Source organism: Mya arenaria, chromosome 11 (assembly GCF_026914265.1).
Source record: "Mya arenaria isolate MELC-2E11 chromosome 11, ASM2691426v1".
In the NCBI taxonomy this organism is placed as follows: domain Eukaryota; kingdom Metazoa; phylum Mollusca; class Bivalvia; order Myida; family Myidae; genus Mya; species Mya arenaria.
In genome coordinates, this window is record NC_069132.1 from 55,834,461 (window position 1) to 55,853,648 (window position 19,188).

Below are 19,188 nucleotides of genomic sequence, written 5' to 3' on the forward strand. Positions count from 1 at the left end.
CAAGTGTTCCCAACCATCTAGCCTACTTAATTTATCAAGTTAGATAACTCTATGTTGAATATAATGCAAATTTTGCTCCTTAGTTATTCAATTTAGAAGGGTTGTCACATACCACACCCATTCTGTGTTGGTTCTTGGAGTGACGGCTCTTCTACTAACTATTTGACCTTAGTATCAAAATCCTCTCTACTTGTGATTCCTCTTCTCCATTTTTAGCTCACCTGTCACGTAGTGACAAGGTGAGCTTTTGTGATCACTCTTCGTCCGTCGTCCGTCCGTCCGTCCGTCCGTTCACAATTGCTTGTGAACACAATAGAGGTCACAATTTTGACCTAATCTTTATGAAACTTGGTCAGACTGATCATCTCTATAAAATCTAGGTCAAGTTCGATATTGGGTCATCTGGGGTCAAAAACTAGGTCACTAGGTCAATTAGTAGAAAAACCTTGTGAACACAATAGAGGTCACAATTTTAGGCTAATCTTAATGCAACTTGGTCAGAATGATCATCTCTATAAAATCTGGGTCAAGTTCAATATTAGGTCATACGCAGTCAATAACTAGGTCACTAGGTCAATTATTAGAAAAACCTTGTGAACAAAATAGAGGTCACAATTTTAGCCTTATCTTAATGAAACTTGGTCAGAATGATCATCTTAACATAAGCTAGGTCAAGTTCAATATTGGGTCAACCCAGGTCAAAAACTAGGTCACTAGGTCAATTAGTAGAAAAACCTTGTGAACACAATAGAGGTCACAATTTTAGCCTAATCTCAATGCAACTTGGTCAGAATGATCATCTCTATAAAATGTAGGTCAAGTTCGATATTGGGTCATCCGCGGTCAACAACTAGGTCACTAGGTCAATTAGTACAAAAACCTTGTGAACACAATAGAGGTCACAATTTTAGCCTAATCTCAATGCAAGTTGGTCAGATTAATCATCTCTATAAAATCTAGGTCAAGTTCGATATTGGGTCATCCGCAGTCAATAACTAGGTCCCTAGGTCAATTATTAGAAAAACCTTGTGAACACAACAGAGGTCACAATTTTGACCTAATCTTTATGAAACTTGGTCAGACTGATCATCTCTATGAAATCTAGGTCAAGTTCGATATTGGGTCATCTGGGGTCAAAAACTAGGTCAGTAGGTCAATTAGTAGAAATACCTTGTGAACACATTAGAGGTCACAATTTTAGCCTAATCTCAATGCAACTTGGTCAGAATGATCATCTCTATAAAATCTAGGTCAAGTTCGATATTGGGTCATCCGCGGTCAATAACTAGGTCACTAGGTCAATTAGTAGAAAAACCTTGTGAACACAATAGAGGTCACAATTTTAGCCTAATCTCAATGCAAATTGGTCAGAATGATCATCGCTGTAAAATGTAGGTCAAGTTTGATATTGGGTCATTCACGGTCAATAACTAGGTCACTAGGTCAATTAGTAGAAAAACCTTGTGAACACAATAGAGGTCACAATTTTAGCCTAATCTCAATGCAACTTGGTCAGAATGATCATCTCTATAAAATCTAGGTCAAGTTCGATATTGGGTCATCCGCGGTCAATAACTAGGTCACTAGGTCAATTAGTACAAAAACCTTGTGAACACAATAGAGGTCACAATTTTAGGCTAATCTTAATGCAACTTGGTCAGAATGATCATCTCTATAAAATCTGGGGAAAGTTCGATATTGGGTCATACGCAGTCAATAACTAGGTCACTAGGTCAATTATTAGAAAAACCTTGTGAACAAAATAGAGGTCACAATTTTAGCCTTATCTTAATGAAACTTGGTCAGAATGATCATCTTAACATAAGCTAGGTCAAGTTCCATATTGGGTCAACCCAGGTCAAAAACTAGGTCACTAGGTCAATTAGTAGAAAAACCTTGTGAACACAATAGAGGTCACAATTTTAGGCTTAACTCAATTCAACTTGGTCAGAATGATCATCTCTAGAAAAATATAGGTCAAGTTCGATATTGGGTTATTCGCGGTCAATAACTAGGTCACTAGGTCAATTAGTATAAAAACCTTGTGAACACAATAGAGGTCACAATTTTAGCCTAATGTTAATGCAACTTGGTCAGAATGATCATCTCTATAAAATCTGGGTCATGTTCGATATTGGGTCATCCGCAGTCAATAACTAGGTCACTAGGTCAGATATTAGAAAAACCTTATGAACACAATAGAGGTCACAATTTTAGCCTAATCTTTATGAAACTTGGTCAGACTGATCATCTTTATAAAATCTAGGTCAAGTTCCACATTGGGTCATCCGCGGTCAATAACTAAGTCACTAGGTCAGATAGTAAAAAAACCTTGTAAACACAATAGAGGTCACAATTTTAGCCTAATCTTAATGAAACTTGGTCAGAATGATCATCTTAACATAAGCTAGGTCAAGTTCCATATTGGGTCAACCCAGGTCAAAAACTACAGGTGAGCGATACAGGGCCATCATGGCCCTCTTGTTTATCTTGGTGTCTAATTCCCTGTTTTGTTCCTCACATTAAGGTGGTACAGGCCATGCTAATGTAGCATTTGGCCATTCTGTGGTGGCTCTTGAAGCAACACCTTGACTTCCCCATCTTTGACATAAGTATCTAACACACTGTTTTATCCCTCCAATTCAGGTGGTACAGGACAGCACGGGCGTGGAGGGAGAGTCTCATAACACCCCCATTCTGTGGTGGCTCTGGGAACGACGCCTCTTCTACTCCATCTTTGAACTCCCTGTCTTCATCAAGTTCCGCAAGTGGAAGACCTTCAAGATGTGGAAGAAGGCTATCAGGCTGCAGAAGAGTAATAAAAGCCAGTAAGTCAGGAGCTATGCTGTTTTATTTCAGAAATGTTCAGTACGTTTTGGTGTTAAAAATTATACTTTTTATTAAACAAAGTGTTTTTTCTTGTGTTTCCAGTCTGGATAGACTTTTACTTTTAATATATTTTTTTATTAATACACAGTTTTCTACATTTGACTCCAAACACATATTCAATATAGTTTACAGAGGAAAGATGCGCAGTAATTTTAAATCACATTTGACATTAAATAGTATGTGTTAACCATGAACCAGTTTTTAAAGAAACAAGAGAAAGTATTGTCACAACCTAAATGTCGTTTGAGACATTGGCAGTCTTTGGCATAGTGCCAAATTTTAACCTTGGCCATCACTAAAAACATGTTTCAACTGAAACTTAAAATGAATGTTGGCTTTCCCTCTGCAGCCTTACTGTTTTGTTATTCTAATTGTTTACATTTTTATTTATTTGATCATACTGCTTTGAAAAGTTTTAGTTTAAACTGATCAAAATTACACACAAGTTAATTGGTATTTTGTTGCGTGTGACACAATTTCAGTTTGGACTTGGAAGATCAGTTTTTCTAGCAATGGTCACATGACAGAACACACCTGTCCAAGATGCAAATCTCTTATTGAAAATCTTATATTGCTTAAAGTCCCGCGATTGTGTTAGTATTAAAACTAGAACTTTTATGTGAGAACAAGCTGTAAATGCTCCCTTTCCTGTTTATTCTGGAAACTTGTATCAAGTCTGATTATATGAAATGTAGATTAAAGACCTTCAAATACTACAGTCTTCATACAGACTTATGCTTCTGATACAGAAAAAATGTATCACTCAAACATACTGAAAGATAGCACACAACTTTTCTGCCCAGAATATGATTAAAATGATTGCCTAGTTTACTATAGATGGTATTAATGAACTTGGATTAAATTGGTTTAGTTTCTTTTTTTATTGTAGCATATAAGGAACAGTAAATTTCATATGTAAATAACAATTATTTGTTAACACATAACTTGTTTGTCCAATTACCTTTTAACTAATACAAGTGTCTTATTCTAGGGGGATTTTGTACAAGAGCCTGTTCGTGGCTAACGAGGTGCTGCAGGGGTGCCTGATCCACATCCGGTCATTGTGCGAGGCCGCATCAGGGAGCCTGACAGGGGAGGGGTGGGGTGAGAGTGCCATCAGCCTAATAAAGCTGGACAAGTCTCTCACCCTCACGCTTGAAGAGTTTATGGACGTCCAACGGGAGCAGAACCGTTTGGCCTGGGAGCAGCTCAATGATCTCCGTACCAAGATCATTGACATCGCATGGGAATCATGCGCTGTAGGTTTTGTTTTCAACATATTTGTGTATATCGTGGATGAATGTAAAAAGGTTCCTAGGGACCACCTCAGATAAGTAGATCCAAATATTTGGTCATGCTGGAGAGCCTAAGCTTGCCTACGTGCAAAGATAAAAAAGTATGGTATGTAGAAAATAAAATAAAATCCATTTTTATATATATTTTGTTTAACTGAGGTTGGAAAAAAAGCATCTACCATGGCCGCTCGTGTAAGGTTCACAGGGTGTTCTGCAGAAACTTGGTAAACCTCAGCCCCCTATTCCGCAAAACATCATACCCTTTGAATGTACCTATCTTACACTCACGGCCATAATCCTTCACTCTTCAAATTGTATAACTAATTGCTTATGTAGCCTGGAAGGAAATAACAGTGTAAGGGAGACAGTGCATTTTTTATGAGTCCCTTGTGAAAGCATGGCAGACAGAAAGGGAGTACTTTGTCTGATGTAGCAAACATAAAAAATAGAATGCTTGCATATGAGACATAATACTATACCCTACTTATTCTTGAAGACAACATTAGAAATATAGTAGTTATTTAAATTATATTAATACTATATTCTGTTGTTTTTATAAGCAATGCAATTGACATGAAATAAACTAAAAATGTTGCCCAAAGAATATTTCTATCTACTTATTTGATTTTTGTGGGAGACAAGTTGATACTTATATCCTATGGAAACATAGGTGTCTTACCAACAAGATAGATTAGAATAGCCTTGTATTGACTTGCTTCATAAACATTGTTTAAAAATATGTTAGATCTCAACGCCTTATACCCTATTTAACCCATGTTCCCACAATTACAGACTGTTGCTGAGATGGAAGGTATCACCCACGGTGTCCGCCCTGGCAGCCCGCGTAAGGTGAAAATCAAGGTGCCAGTGGAGGATGTGAAACCGGAGCTGAACACCAAGACTCTCCGCATACAGGCAAAACACGGCATTAAGCCGCTCGCTGAGAAGAAAAAAGATGAGAAGAAAAGTAAGTCTATTTCAGAAACTCATAAGCCTTTGAGGCAAAGGAAAATCTAACTCTAACTCCATAAGGAATGCTTTTTAAGTCTTTGTAATAATAAAGCCTTTTCAGGCTGATTTTAATAGCATTATTGAATAACAATACACGTTACCTTTATATAGATTTTAGAATGTTTGATTCAGATCCTTTTACTAGATATGAAAAAGATTACAGGACAAAAAAAAATAAATATTTATATTTGTCTTAAATATTTCAGTTTTTCAGAAAATAGAAATTGGATCACTGAATTATTTATAAAACAGGTGACAAGCCCACGTACGCCCAGATTGCAGACTGGCGGAAGATTTTGCAGCGCCTGGCCTCATTCCTACGCTCCATTGATTACCTTGTGCTTGAGATGTTACGACGACTGGTTATTACGGCAACGAGACAACTCTTGGAGCACCTCGTCGCATCGTACAACGTTACTGAGGAGGAAGAAGAGAAGGTATTGGCCGGGAAATTAGTTTTTAAAATCTTTTGATTGGGAGACAAGTTTTTAAATAATTTTGATGGGGAGATAAGTTTATAATTTTTTGATGAGATCAAATATTCAATTTCTTTCAATAAAGAACTAAGTTGAAGAATTGTTTGAAAATAAAGTGTTGTAAAACTCACTTTGTTGTTGGTGCACATTGCTAAATGATGTTTGTTCACAATTAAGATGCAATCCAAATTACAAAAAAAAAATAACTAAGAAGTTGAAATAAAGGAATATTGTTGTGTCATTTTGTTGCAGCTCGTCTATTTTTTAAAGAAAGTTCATAGTCTTGGTGTTGTCATTGTTGGCGTCAGCATGTACATTTTTTTACCGTAGCCATAACCCAAACTATAAAACTTTCAAGATATTCACAGAACTTGATACACATGTTGCCATAGACATTGCGAACATGTGTAAAAAGGCCCATTACTCTGGCTTGAATATTATTTGAGTAATGCCCTTTTTCCACCAAAAAAACAATGAGCCTTTATGTTCGCTTTGCTGCGCTCTTGTTATCTGTATAATTTGAAATTTTGAATTGATTAATCATTCTAAAATTGTATACTGTAGCACTGTTTTTCCACAACTGATGCTCCTAACCTTATTGTAAGATGTTAATTTGGCATTGTTGATTTCGTTGACTTTGTTATTTACTGTTCATATGTAAAACATGGCTCCTGTTACATCAAACTCCTTGCAACAGTTACTTCCCTTTGCTGGACAGTAATCACTGCTGTGGAGCATATCACATGAAGATCATCATCATATCACTGGGTTCAAAATCTTTAATAAAATATTTCAAAAATGTTTTAACATTCAGATAGAAAACATTCATATGATTTAAAGACTTAAAACAAAACAGTTGAAAAATAAAATAAATTATGTCTCCCCCTCTCTGGGGGAGACATATTGTTTTTGCCCTGTCCGTCAGTCCGGTAGTCCGTCAGTCCGGTAGTCCGGTAGTCCGTCAGTCCGTCAGTCCGTCCGTACGTCACACTTCGTTTCCGATCGATAACTGGAAAACCGCATGACCTAGGATCACCAAACTTGGTAGGGAGGTTGGTCGTGAGGTGTAGAGGATCCCTATTGTTTTTGGGGTCATTAGGTCAAAGGTCAAGGTCGCGGCGACCCCCAATATAAAAAACATTTCTGCTCAAAATCTTGAGAACGGTTTGACCTAGGTTCACCAAACTTGGTAGGGAGGTTGGTCATGAGGTGTAGAAGATCCCTATTGTTTTTGGGGTCACTAGGTCAAAGGTCAAGGTCGCGGCGACCCCCAATGTAAAAAACATTTCCGCTCAATATCTTGAGAATGGTTTGACCTAGGATCACCAAACTTGGTAGGGAGGTTGGTCGTGAGGTGTAGAGGATCCCTATTGTTTTTGGGGTCACTAGGTCAAAGGTCAAGGTCGCGGCGACCCCCAATATAAAAAACATTTCTGCTCAAAATCTTGAGAACGGTTTGACCTAGGTTCACCAAACTTGGTAGGGAGGTTGGTCATGAGGTGTAGAAGATCCCTATTGTTTTTGGGGTCACTAGGTCAAAGGTCAAGGTCGCGGCGACCCCCAATGTAAAAAACATTTCCGCTCAATATCTTGAGAATGGTTTGACCTAGGATCACCAAACTTGGTAGGGAGGTTGGTCGTGAGGTGTAGAGGATCCCTATTGTTTTTGGGGTCACTAGGTCAAAGGTCAAGGTCGCGGCGACCCCCAATATAAAAAACATTTCTGCTCAAAATCTTGAGAACGGTTTGACCTAGGTTCACCAAACTTGGTAGGGAGGTTGGTCATGAGGTGTAGAAGATCCCTATTGTTTTTGGGGTCACTAGGTCAAAGGTCAAGGTCGCGGCGACCCCCAATGTAAAAAACATTTCCGCTCAATATCTTGAGAATGGTTTGACCTAGGTTCACCAAACTTGGTAGGGAGGTTGATCAATTTCATGTCCATCATTGATTATTTCTCACCTACGACCACACAATGGGGGAGACATGCGCTTTTTCAAAAAAGCAATCTCTAGTTTCTTCAAAAGTGTAATGCTAAAATTCAGCTATTGTGTCTAAGATCATTTCTGCTAGTCAAGGGAGATAATTGCGTAGGAGATTGCTGTTATAACAAACTGCTGTGTTGTAGTATATGAGGTGGATGAAAAGCAAAAACAAACATCTACAAGATGAGGTAGTAAACCAGACTGGTTTCCACACCAGCCCAAATCCCTTGTATAATTTCAATAACCAGTCAAGCCTTCCTAACTTTCACTATGTAATGTACTGTACAATTTCAAGTTAAGTAATGACTTCAATAAACTCATTATTCTGTAGATTGGCTTAATATGTGGAAGCTTTATATTAGCAATCTTTCTTGGGTTGATCACATTTCAAATTTAAAATCTACCATATTGATATTTGCTAATCGTTCAGTAATGGCATCACAAATTTTAAAAATTACAAATTTGGCCAATATTAAAGAATGAAAGAAAAAGAAAGGACCCTCCAATATTTAAAACAGTCTGCAGTTTATTGACTCTGGACTGAAAGAACAAATTTAGAAAGTCTTGAGGAGTTTATTGTAGTTGATTACCACGTTGAGCCGAACAATTTCTATATATTCACTGTCCCAACACACGTATCCAGACTTAGAAATAGATTTTCTAACAAATGCATGCATGCCCTTTCATATGAAATTAATGATGATTAACATAGTTCTATAATCATGACTATCATCCTTAAAATTTAAAGGTCAGAGATGTTTCACTTCACATTAAAATTGTGATGGGTGCAGTTTTGTCATGATTGAATTATTTACTGTAAACAAATCAAAACTGAAGGTGTTTTAATCATGATTACCTTTGACCCTAAGTCTTTTACCAGTTACCTGCATATTTTAACTGAAAGAAATCTGGTCACTTGTCCGAGGTTGTTTGTTTGAGATGGTTGGACTTTTCAACCATGCACTTTTATTTACTGATGAAATATCATCTCTTTATTGGTCAATAGAATGTTTGAAGGACAACCAGCGATGTGTTAATTGGCATTTTATTATTTGTTGTTAATGTTGTTGTTTTACAGCGTCAGCTTATTCTTGAGTCTAGGAAGGAATACGCGAAAGCAAAGAAAATGGGAAATGTACAGTGATTGATGTGCCTTATGATATTCTTGTTGACATTATATAGAACTGTTGGCCAGTAGTTGTGATATGTAAACATGTAATTCATTTGCGTTTTGTTTGCAGTATATAGCTCTAAACTTATATGCTGAGAATATTTGCTGTGTGAAATTAGAAGCAGTATCAGTCAACACATGCTCGGTACCCCAGAGTATTTATAACCTATATGATATCTGGTGTAATTTGATGGGGTGCCGAGGATGCAGTCGACATAGTTTTAAAGGTACTCACAGATTGTATGTTGGCAACATGTTTTTTTAAACATTGTTCAAACTGAGTGATTTCACTTATACTTAAATGAACAAACACCAAATGGCAGGTACTCATTTGAACTATTTATCTTTAAATCCAAGCCTTAAATTATTCAATTTTTCAATAGTGTAACTAATGCTTTTGGCAAAATAGAACATTTTCTGTCATATATTATTTTTAAATAATTATTATAGCTGCACTCTCACAGATTTAAAGTTTTGACTTTTTATCCCCCGCCTATGAAATAGGGAGGGGGATATTGAAATGGCGTTGTCCGTCCGTCCGTCCGTCCTTCCGTCCGTCCGTCTTTCCTTCCGTCCGTCCTTCCTTTCGTCCGTCCGTCACCAGCGTTTTCTCAGTAACTAGCCGGTATAATTTCATGAAACTTAAAATAAATATGAACCACTATACTGGAATGATGCCCGTCCAAAAAAAAAATTGATTGGTCAATTGTCCTTGGAGTTATTGCCCTTGATTTTTTGAAAAATGCACATTCACAGCCATTTCTCAGTCACTAGCTGGCAGAATTTCATGAAACTTAAAATAAATATGATTTACTATACTGGGATGATGCCTGTTCATTTTTTTTTTGAATTGGTCAATTGTACTTGGAGTTATTGCCCTTGATTTTTTGAAAAACTCTCATTTACAGCCATTTCTCAGTAACTAGTTGGTAGAAATTCTTGAAACTTGAAATAAATATGAACCAACATACTGCGATGATGCCTGTTTATTTATATTTTGGATTGTGTAATTTCTATATGAGTTATTTGCCCTTGATTTATTTAAAGATCCATGTTTGCAGCCTTTTCTATGCAACTAGCTGGTAGAATTTCATGACACTTGGAATAAATAAGAACCAACATACTGTGATGATGCCTGTCTATTTTTCTTTTGGATTATTCAATTTTCCTTAGAGTTATTGCCCTTGATTTATTAAAAAATCATTGTTTGCAGCCGTTTCTCAGTAAAACCAATGTGCTTATCTTATTCTTTCTGAGATTATTTTTAACCTTCAAGCACAAACAAGCCATCAAGCACAAAGAAGCCATCATTGGCGGGGGATATCTTTTCACTGAAAATGCTTGTTTTTTTTTGTCTTGGAATGAGTGATTTAAGATGGCTGACAAAAAATCAGATCACAGATTTTCATTTTTAAGTAAAATTTGTTATGTTTTATGCTTTTTACCTTAACACTTTAAGCCATAAAACTTTAATTTTCGAATGGAAATATGAAAATCTGTGATCTGATCTTTTTTTTCAGCTGTCTTGTATCAATGGTTTGCTGATATTTACGCAAAAGTCGGCTCATTCCAAGACAAAAAATAACAAAGTTTTCAAAACAGCAAATGTGTCAGAGTGCAGCTTTAACACCCTAGCTTGAATTTGAATTATGATGATATTTTATCATTGAAGGATTAAATGTGTGACCCTATAAAACATGAATGAGTCCCTTTAAAACATTGTAAAACAAATTTAGCTGTGAACATGTTTTAAGAGGGTATTGATCTGTAAACTGGACTGTGTTTTGAACATCCTAGGTACATAAATCTTATCATCTGATATATAGATGGACCTTCAGTTTAATTTAGGATTTTAAATGTTATTTTGAATTTCATTGAAATAAAAGTTTTACCATTTGCGAATTAACCAAACTTGCAATTCACAGGCAAACCATCTGATTAAATTCATATCTTCAATGTTATAATGCTCTGCATGAGGATCTGAGGACTACCCATTGAAAGTCACTTTCTGACAACCTTTCCATCAACCAATCAGAGGCCTCAGCTAGGATTCCAAATTTTAGTCTTCAATTAGGGTTAATGTTATAGTATAAGGAATTGTATGGTCATGCCCATGCAAATTCCAGGCATGTTTTAGTAACGCCAAGTATGAAGTAGCTATTCCTTTTCATTGTCGAGTACCCTCCTCTCGATAATAATTTCAGAGATTTAGCTATAAAATTTAAGCAAAGTATTCAACACTGATTTGTGTTTAATTCTGAATAGCTCAGTCAGTAGTACTCCTGATTGCGGTGAGTAGAGAATATTACTTCATAGGTTCTCAACCAAACCAAAAACCTCTGTCATCAATTTCATTTCTAACAAAAGCCATTAAGAAGAAGCTTTATTCAATCAATTATCCCACACACATGTTACTTGTGTGGGGTTAACGGAATGTTTAGCACCTTGTTCCTTGTTAAAAGTTGAAGTAGCTGAATCTGGACAAAATATACAATGTGACACCAACTTGAATGTTAAGCCGAACATCAGTTGTAATGTTATTAGCTGAGATAGTTACATAAAGTTCTCAATCATCATTAACACAGAATAAAGTAATGAAAAGGATGAAATGTAATTATTAGGATTGATTCTAAATGTTCATGTATTCATCAATTTTGCAAATTTTCCAAGAAGCGCTAGCTGAGCGTTCATACTGCATTAATACACGAAAAATAAGAATCAATCCTTAATTATAAATTTCAATGGGTGGTCATCAGATCTTCCCTCAAGCAAGGAAGATTGTGTACATCAGTCAGATTACAGAATATATTGTATCATAAATCATATCATAGACCATTTATATGGCCGTGGTAGATCATATAGTTTTAACATCCTTTCTTGCTATTTATATTAAACACTTAGCTTTTTGTATTCAGTCACTTTCTAACTTTGTGTTAATGAAGATGAACTAACATATACTTAGTTGCTACTTTGTTAACTGAAATATGAATTAATTTGTTTTGAAACAATCGTTTTTGAGCTTTTAATGATGCTTAAAACTAAGTTTATGTCTTTACTTATAAAACTTTAACAGCTATTATGTTGCTTAATTTCATTTTGTTGCTGAAAACATGTTTTCATTTTTAATGATTGTAAATTATTAATTTTTCATTCATTCCCTCGGCACAGACTTCACCTCCTTTACAAATTCATTCAGTAATTATAGTTCACATTTAACATATATAACTCCTCCCCCACAGGATGATTTGGAATCATTAGCCGACTCAGAAAGTTCCATGACAACAGGAACTACAATAAGGTCAAGGTTAGTATCAGTATAGGATTGTTTTCAGCTCATCTGTTTTTAGCTCACCTGAGCACAAAGTGCTCAAGGTGTGTTATTGTGATCGGTCTATGTCCGTCGTCTGTCGTCTGTCGTTTGGCATCAACAATTGGTTTTAATCATCATCTTCTCCTAAACCGCTTGGACAATTTTGATGAAACTTCATAGGAATTATCCTTGGTTGGTGCTTTTCAAAATTGTTAAAAAAATGAGTTTCATGCAGAACTCTGGTTGCCATGGCAACCTAAAGGAAAATGTCAACAATTGGTTATAATCATCATCTTCTCTTAAACCCCTTGGACAATTTTAATGGAACTTCATATGAATGATCCTTGGTTGGTGCTTTTTTCATAGGAATGATCCTTGGTTGGTGTTTTTTTCAAAATTGTTCAACGAAATGAATTCTGTGCAGAACTCTGGTTGCCATGGCAACCTAAAGGAAAAATTACAAAACTTTTTTTGGCAAATACTATAAGGCCTAGTGCTTAAATATTTGGTGTGTAACATTGTCTTTTGGTTATCTACCATGTTTATTCAAATTATGCCCCTGGAGAAAAATTGGCCTCACCCAGTGGGTTACAAGTTCATTATAAATACATTTCGTTAAAATCTGATAGTTATGTAAAGTTTACTCTTGAAGCGATGGCAGCAAGTCTTGCTATATGGTCTCCCTTTTTGTTGGAGATTCCACTACTTTCTATTTTTAGAAACAAGGGAATAGATTTTAAATTGTATTAAATCTTCAAAATAGTCACTTTTAAGGTAATTATTGTTCTTTTTTTAGGTTCATAGATTCAAACAATTATTTTACACTTTATTCGTTAGAAGAAATTTCATTTTTACTTAATGATAAATTTAATAATCAGACTTTTCCATTGAACTTCATGTAGATTATTGTAAACTTCATATAGATTATTCTAAGCTACAATGTTATCTTCTGTGTGGATAGTGAATAAGCCTTATATACTCGTAAAGAAAAAATAATGTGTTCTGATATTTGATTTTTAGAGCTTAAGGCAGTTTATTGATTTCATCAGATGGTACACTGTTTGTTGTTTGTGTATCTATACTAAAAGTTCTTTTAGTGTGCAAGCAATTTAACATAGTTTTGTCAGTGTGCAGACAATTGAATGAAGTCCTGTCAGTGTGCAGGCAACTGAAAAAAGTCCTGTCAGTGTGCAGTCAATTATCAAGTCCTGTCAGTTCACAGGCAACTGAACAAAGTCCTGTCAGTATGCAGGCAACTGTGACAAGTCCTGTCAGTGATTATCCAGGCAACATGTTTGACCAGTATGCTTTTCAGTATTCTCTGAGAACAAATATCAAGCTATATTGATAACAAAGGTTAAACTCTTTTACTAACGGTGAGCGATTTAGGGCCATAATGGCCCTCTTGTTTGGAAACCTTGGTCTCGTTGTCGGCATATTTGGCAGCTTTTATGTTGGCCATAACTGAAATGAGACTTGTTATTCATGTTACCAGAGATGATACGCACATGTTCAGCAAGGCCCATAACTCTTGGTTTAATTATGGTTATGACCCTTGTTTGTATGGAAAGAACATCAGATGACCTCGCTCCATAGCGCTCTTGTGACTAATTTTATTGTAGCACAAGATCTAATGATTGAAGTGTTTATTGGCCCTTTTTTGTTAACCTCTATTTCACCTTGCTTCTTGATACTATATATTTTTAGAAAAGCATATGTCTGATAGGAGCAGTTTCTATTTCTTAACAATTTCAATCAAACTTACCTGGTAGATACTTGAATATTTGTATAAGATGTATTTGTGCTTCCAAAAGAATTTCTCATCCTTACAATTTTGGAAGTTCTATTTATGACTGTTTTAACATGTAATGTCTCATTTACATTGCAGGCCCCTGTCCAGAGCGAGTTCTGGGTCATTTAGGGGGCCGCGCACCACACAGGCAGTCACTGCATCAGGATACGTTATACCCAAGTTTGACTTTGAAATGCACGAGATCTATGAGGGACCGCCAGATGTTGATGAGGTAAGACTAGATTATAATATTTCCCATCTATAACACCTTTTCTCTATGCCAACGTTATCCTAATCATATGATATGAGTATGTTGTACTCTTTAGGATTTTTAGAAAAAATGACTTAAACAAAAATAAAACAAAAGCGGTTAAATTCATCTTTCTTTATCTAATATGTACCATATTCTTACCTTTTTGGGTTGCTATATTACCCAATATTCTATGAAATAGGTAAGCCAACCTAATGTGGCACCTATTTTTGGAAGATTGATAGGGACTATAAGGTTAATTGTTTAAATACCTTGAACTTGTATTACTTCAAGTTGCTAGCATTTAGTTCATATTAGATCAGAATGCGCTCTATGCTGCTGTGAAATGTGCATGGTGACCGGTGCCTTCAAACCTCGGTATTTAATGGTTGGTCATACAGTATTTCAGACAATAATTGTGTAGGAACGAATGAATCCGAAGCTGCTCATGTTTTATTGTTCCCAGGTGCTGGAGGAAATTCGACAGGCAGACGTCGTGGAGGAGTTCTCTGCCCCCGTATTTAGCCTGCAGCTGGTGCTGTCTGTACCTCATGCTGCACGCCCCACCCAAACCAACAACAACGCTGACTTCTTGAAGACAGCTGCCTCACAGTCGCCGTTACTGAAACACAAGCTCCTTGATGGTCATTCACACAAGAAGTCGGTCAAATTTGAGCAGGATCAGTCAGGTATGGCAATTTTGATTTTAAAGTTTGTTCACATTTAGTTGTTTAGCTATAGAATATGTAGTAAGAATTATCATAAAATTCTTTGTACAGCCATGTAATTGATAATTTGTAGACAATTTGTTAGCAGCATATTCTGTAGGAAGTAAAAGTATTATTTTATACATACCTTTCTATCATGTCATGATTCTTTTATATTATTAATCACATAATAATTTGGTAACTTTGTAGTATAAATTTGTGCCCAGTAGTGTACCATCTAGATTTGTTTGATTCATAGTTGAAGTTCACCTTCTGCATTAAGAATTGTGCAACTATGAAAACTACATCTCTAGAACCTATTTTAATATATTTAACTGTTCCCATGGTACATGTAACTATTGTTTTGTTTTCTCCTGTATGCCAGAATACCACATTCTAGGTAGGTATTGCATGCACTGCATGGGATGATAGTTTTAAGTCAACTTAAACATGTCATAAAATATATGGTTTAAATGAGTAAGAATTTGAGAAATTTTTGATACACATTTTTGATATTTTTGTCTGAGTGTGAAACAATGGCAATGAGATTAGGTTCCATTCACACATTTTAAGCATGTCCGTTTTTTGAAGAAAAAAAAAGTATTTTCATAGCCTTGGCATTTATCGTCATCAACGTCATAGCGCAAGCATTTAACCTTGGTCATTATTCAAAAACAAGACAAGATATTCAAATGAAACTTTGTTTGTATGTAAAACATGGACCATAACTCTGCCTTTTAATAATTGTTGAGTTATACCCCTTGTTTGACTGTAAAGAACAACAGACCAGGGGTGGTATTCAATATGCAACCTTAAGTCAATCTAATGGGCATACCATCATTGACTTCATTCACTGTATAGGTCCGTTATTTATATCACATGATCCCATTAGCTACATTGTTCTTAGATCCAATTAAGACCAATATTGAATACCAACCGAGTCTTGGCAATCGCTCAGCAGCACTCTTGTTTGTTTTTCTACTACAATATGGTGAAGAAATTGATAATGTTTGCACATTGTTGTGGATTCTATGATGAAAGAGTGTTTTCACACAAGATTTGTTCTTCTTTTTGCATATTATACATTATAGCTACACATAATTATTTCTCCAGTAAGTATATGCTCCATATCAGAGTAATATTATAACGACTGTATTCAGACATTGGGTATTATGTATTCTTAAACAATAACCTTTTATATTGTCTAGCTAGGGCATAGAGTTTTCATGTTGTTAAAAGAATGATTATATTATATTATACTTGATGTAACCTTTCCAGTATATCCATGATAGATAAATGTTGTGCATAGAGTTCTTACATGTATTATTAGACTATCACTCGTTTACAACAAAGAGGTCATTTATGTTAGTAATAATTATTACATATATGTATAACGTTAATTATAATGAAGCCCTTCATTGTTAAAGCCAGTTAATGATCGAGTGCCATGATCAGACATAACTATTTTTTCTGTACATTTTGCATGCAAGACTGTAATTAGAATATATATATTGTCTGAATATATCAGAAAAGTTTATACCTAATGGTAAGTATTAGAAAATGCACCTAACAATACTTCCCTTTGAATATGTAGTAAAAGATCATTTTATTTTATTACTAGTACATTAGATTTTAACAGATCATTTACTTTTATGTCGCCTGCATAGCATGGCAGAGACATAGGGATAATGTTGTCCAGTGTTGTCAGTCATGTCATCTGTTAGAATTGATATCGGGCGTCATTTGATTGAATTAATGACAGCGTCATCATTGTTGTTAGCGCAGTGGTTGTTTGTCCGCATTAGTACGAGCTTGTCCACTCTCTAAAATCAGCATTTCTTGCCCAATAATTACCAAACTTTTTAACAATCTTGACTACCAGCCGATTGTTGAAGTCAGTTATGGTCCTTGATTACCAACATTGAAGGACCTTACCATTGAGAGATATTATATTACTCGGCTATGACCAAATGGTGATTATATTATTAAAAGACATGTGTACCATGTCATACAGTTATCAGTATAATGTATAAGTTAAGAATGACTTGTACGAGCATGCAAGAGGAGTAATCTATATGAGTATCAGCAAGCCACCATGTACCAGGTTGAAGTTGTTAACTCAGATACACTTTTTATTGTTTATTCACAACACATAGACAACAGAAACTAATCTCCAACTGGAGAGTCATTAACTATTTTAAGCATACAAGATTTACTTCCCTTATATACAATGGTTAATAGGAACAGAAGTGACATTAAACAGACAACTTTTAAACCTTATTGCAATTTTTACACTTTTAAATGTCACTTATAAGTACATTTACACGTCGTCTTTAGCAACATCGCTAATAATCATCCAGTAAGATCCATCTAGCAGGTGACACTGTTGTCCACTGGACACATTTCTAAATAAGAATGCAACAGAATTAGTTAAAGTCAGCATTGGATAGATGATTAATGTAGCTAGTATTTGATCAATTCATTTTAATTTGCATGCTGTAGTTAAAATTGTGAGCAGATTAGTTTTATGTATTATAATCAAATATTTACAATACTCAGTATCAAATTGAGGTTTTAACAGTTATAGCAACACACATATTGCAGTTTTAAAATCAGATACAGTGTTTTTCATGTGATGAGATTTACCAGCCTAAGATGACAATCATTACCAATCATCTAGCAAGCTCCAAGCGAGGATTGATACTGGGACTGTTCATTTAAATGTCTGATAAGCTTACCACTTAACAATCGCTACCAAAATGAAATTTTATCTAAAATTGTATAATTAGATTCATTGTGAGACATACGGGATCTGTAACGAGTCGTCATATAATACACAATTTTATTAAACGAGTTCAGTAAATATGTGGTAATATGTGAAATATGGCTTTGGACAAGTTTAATAAAATTATGTATTATATGTGATGAAAAGTGTCAGATTCTTTTTATCACTTGCTTTTTCCGGTAACGAATATCTGCTGATACACAAAGCAATGCCATTTCCATTGCTACATGCATTGCAGAAATGTAGTACTGAAAATGATTGAAAACAATAGATATATCCGATCATTTTAATTAAATAAAAAGAATACTTATATGATATTCAGCAAGAATCACATCATCAACACTATACTGTTAACAACATGTCTGTGAATGTCATCCGGATTATAAGAGAAGTTTGAACATTGATTGGATGTTTGCAGATGTAGATTCCGTTGATGGTGAAACTGACGCCAACTGTCACAGTGGTAAGGTCCCACTCTGTGTGTGGTGTGGGAGGGGCCTGGGTCTGGTCAATCTGTGTGGGGGAAGGGGTGGCATATCAAAGTGGACGCCATAATGGTTATGGAATATACATGATCATGTAATAAGATTTACACTACAGTGGTTGGGGAAAATACATGTAACAATGTCTACGCCATAATAGTTATGGAATTTACATTTACATGTATCTGTGCAATTACTTGTGTAAGTTTATGGTGTGGTAGGGGACTAGGAGTGGTCACTTAAATGTCTGAAAAACTGTTGGGAGTGGTATATAAGGAGTATGTGTGTGTTATTGATGTACTCCTGGTAGGGGACTAGGTGCCACTTCATTGTGGTGAAAATGGTTGGGGTTGCAATTTAAGGAGCATGTAGGAGGGTGGGGCGTGTGGATGTACTTGTGTTAGAGGACAGAGGTGGTCACTTCAATGCAGGGAAAATTGTCAGTGGGTTTGGACATAAGGTGTATAAGGTAGACCTTGGACTGTGAGTGTGCTTGTGTTAGAGGACTAGGGTGGTCACTTAAATGCAGGGAATATAGTTTGGGTTTGGATTGAGGTGTATATGGAAGACCCAGGACTGTGAGTGAACTAGGGTTGTCATTTCAATTTTGGGAAAACAGTTGGGGGTTTGGATTAAGGAGTGTATGGAAGACCTTTGACTGTGGATGTGCTTGTGTTAGGGGATGGGATGGCCACTTCAATGTTGGGAAATTAGTTGGGGGTTGGGACTATAAGAGTATATGGAAGGCTGGGGATATGTGGAAGACTTGGGTATATGGATGTGCTTGTGGTAGAGGTCTGGGGGTGGTCACTTAAATGTGGGGAAAACAGTCAGGAAAAATCCTTTACAGTAGTAGTATTTTGCTTTTATTGCACATGCTAAATAGATTTTACAGATGTATCTTGTATAGATATAATCAACCATATTTATTATAGATTGCCTTAATTTCACGGGGGTTTTATATTCATGTTTTTTTACGAATTCCAAATAAAAAGCTACCGAAAATACCAATGTTTACCAATACTAAATATTCTTTG

The 19,188-nt window shown here is 35.7% G+C and overlaps 1 protein-coding gene across 1 annotated transcript in view; it reads left to right on the top strand.

Annotated features, from left to right (window-relative positions):
* LOC128208062 (dynein axonemal heavy chain 6-like) overlaps positions 1–19,188 on the top strand; it is a 131,503-nt gene that overhangs the window by 10,411 nt on the left and 101,904 nt on the right. Inside the window, exons 11-20 of the mRNA XM_052911377.1 lie at positions 2,647–2,828; positions 3,881–4,148; positions 4,977–5,151; positions 5,448–5,632; positions 8,733–8,789; positions 12,065–12,129; positions 14,024–14,159; positions 14,644–14,866; positions 15,270–15,284; positions 18,088–18,132. Coding sequence (XP_052767337.1) covers positions 2,647–2,828; positions 3,881–4,148; positions 4,977–5,151; positions 5,448–5,632; positions 8,733–8,789; positions 12,065–12,129; positions 14,024–14,159; positions 14,644–14,866; positions 15,270–15,284; positions 18,088–18,132 — 1,351 coding nt within the window. The remainder of the gene's footprint in view (positions 1–2,646; positions 2,829–3,880; positions 4,149–4,976; positions 5,152–5,447; positions 5,633–8,732; positions 8,790–12,064; positions 12,130–14,023; positions 14,160–14,643; positions 14,867–15,269; positions 15,285–18,087; positions 18,133–19,188) is intronic.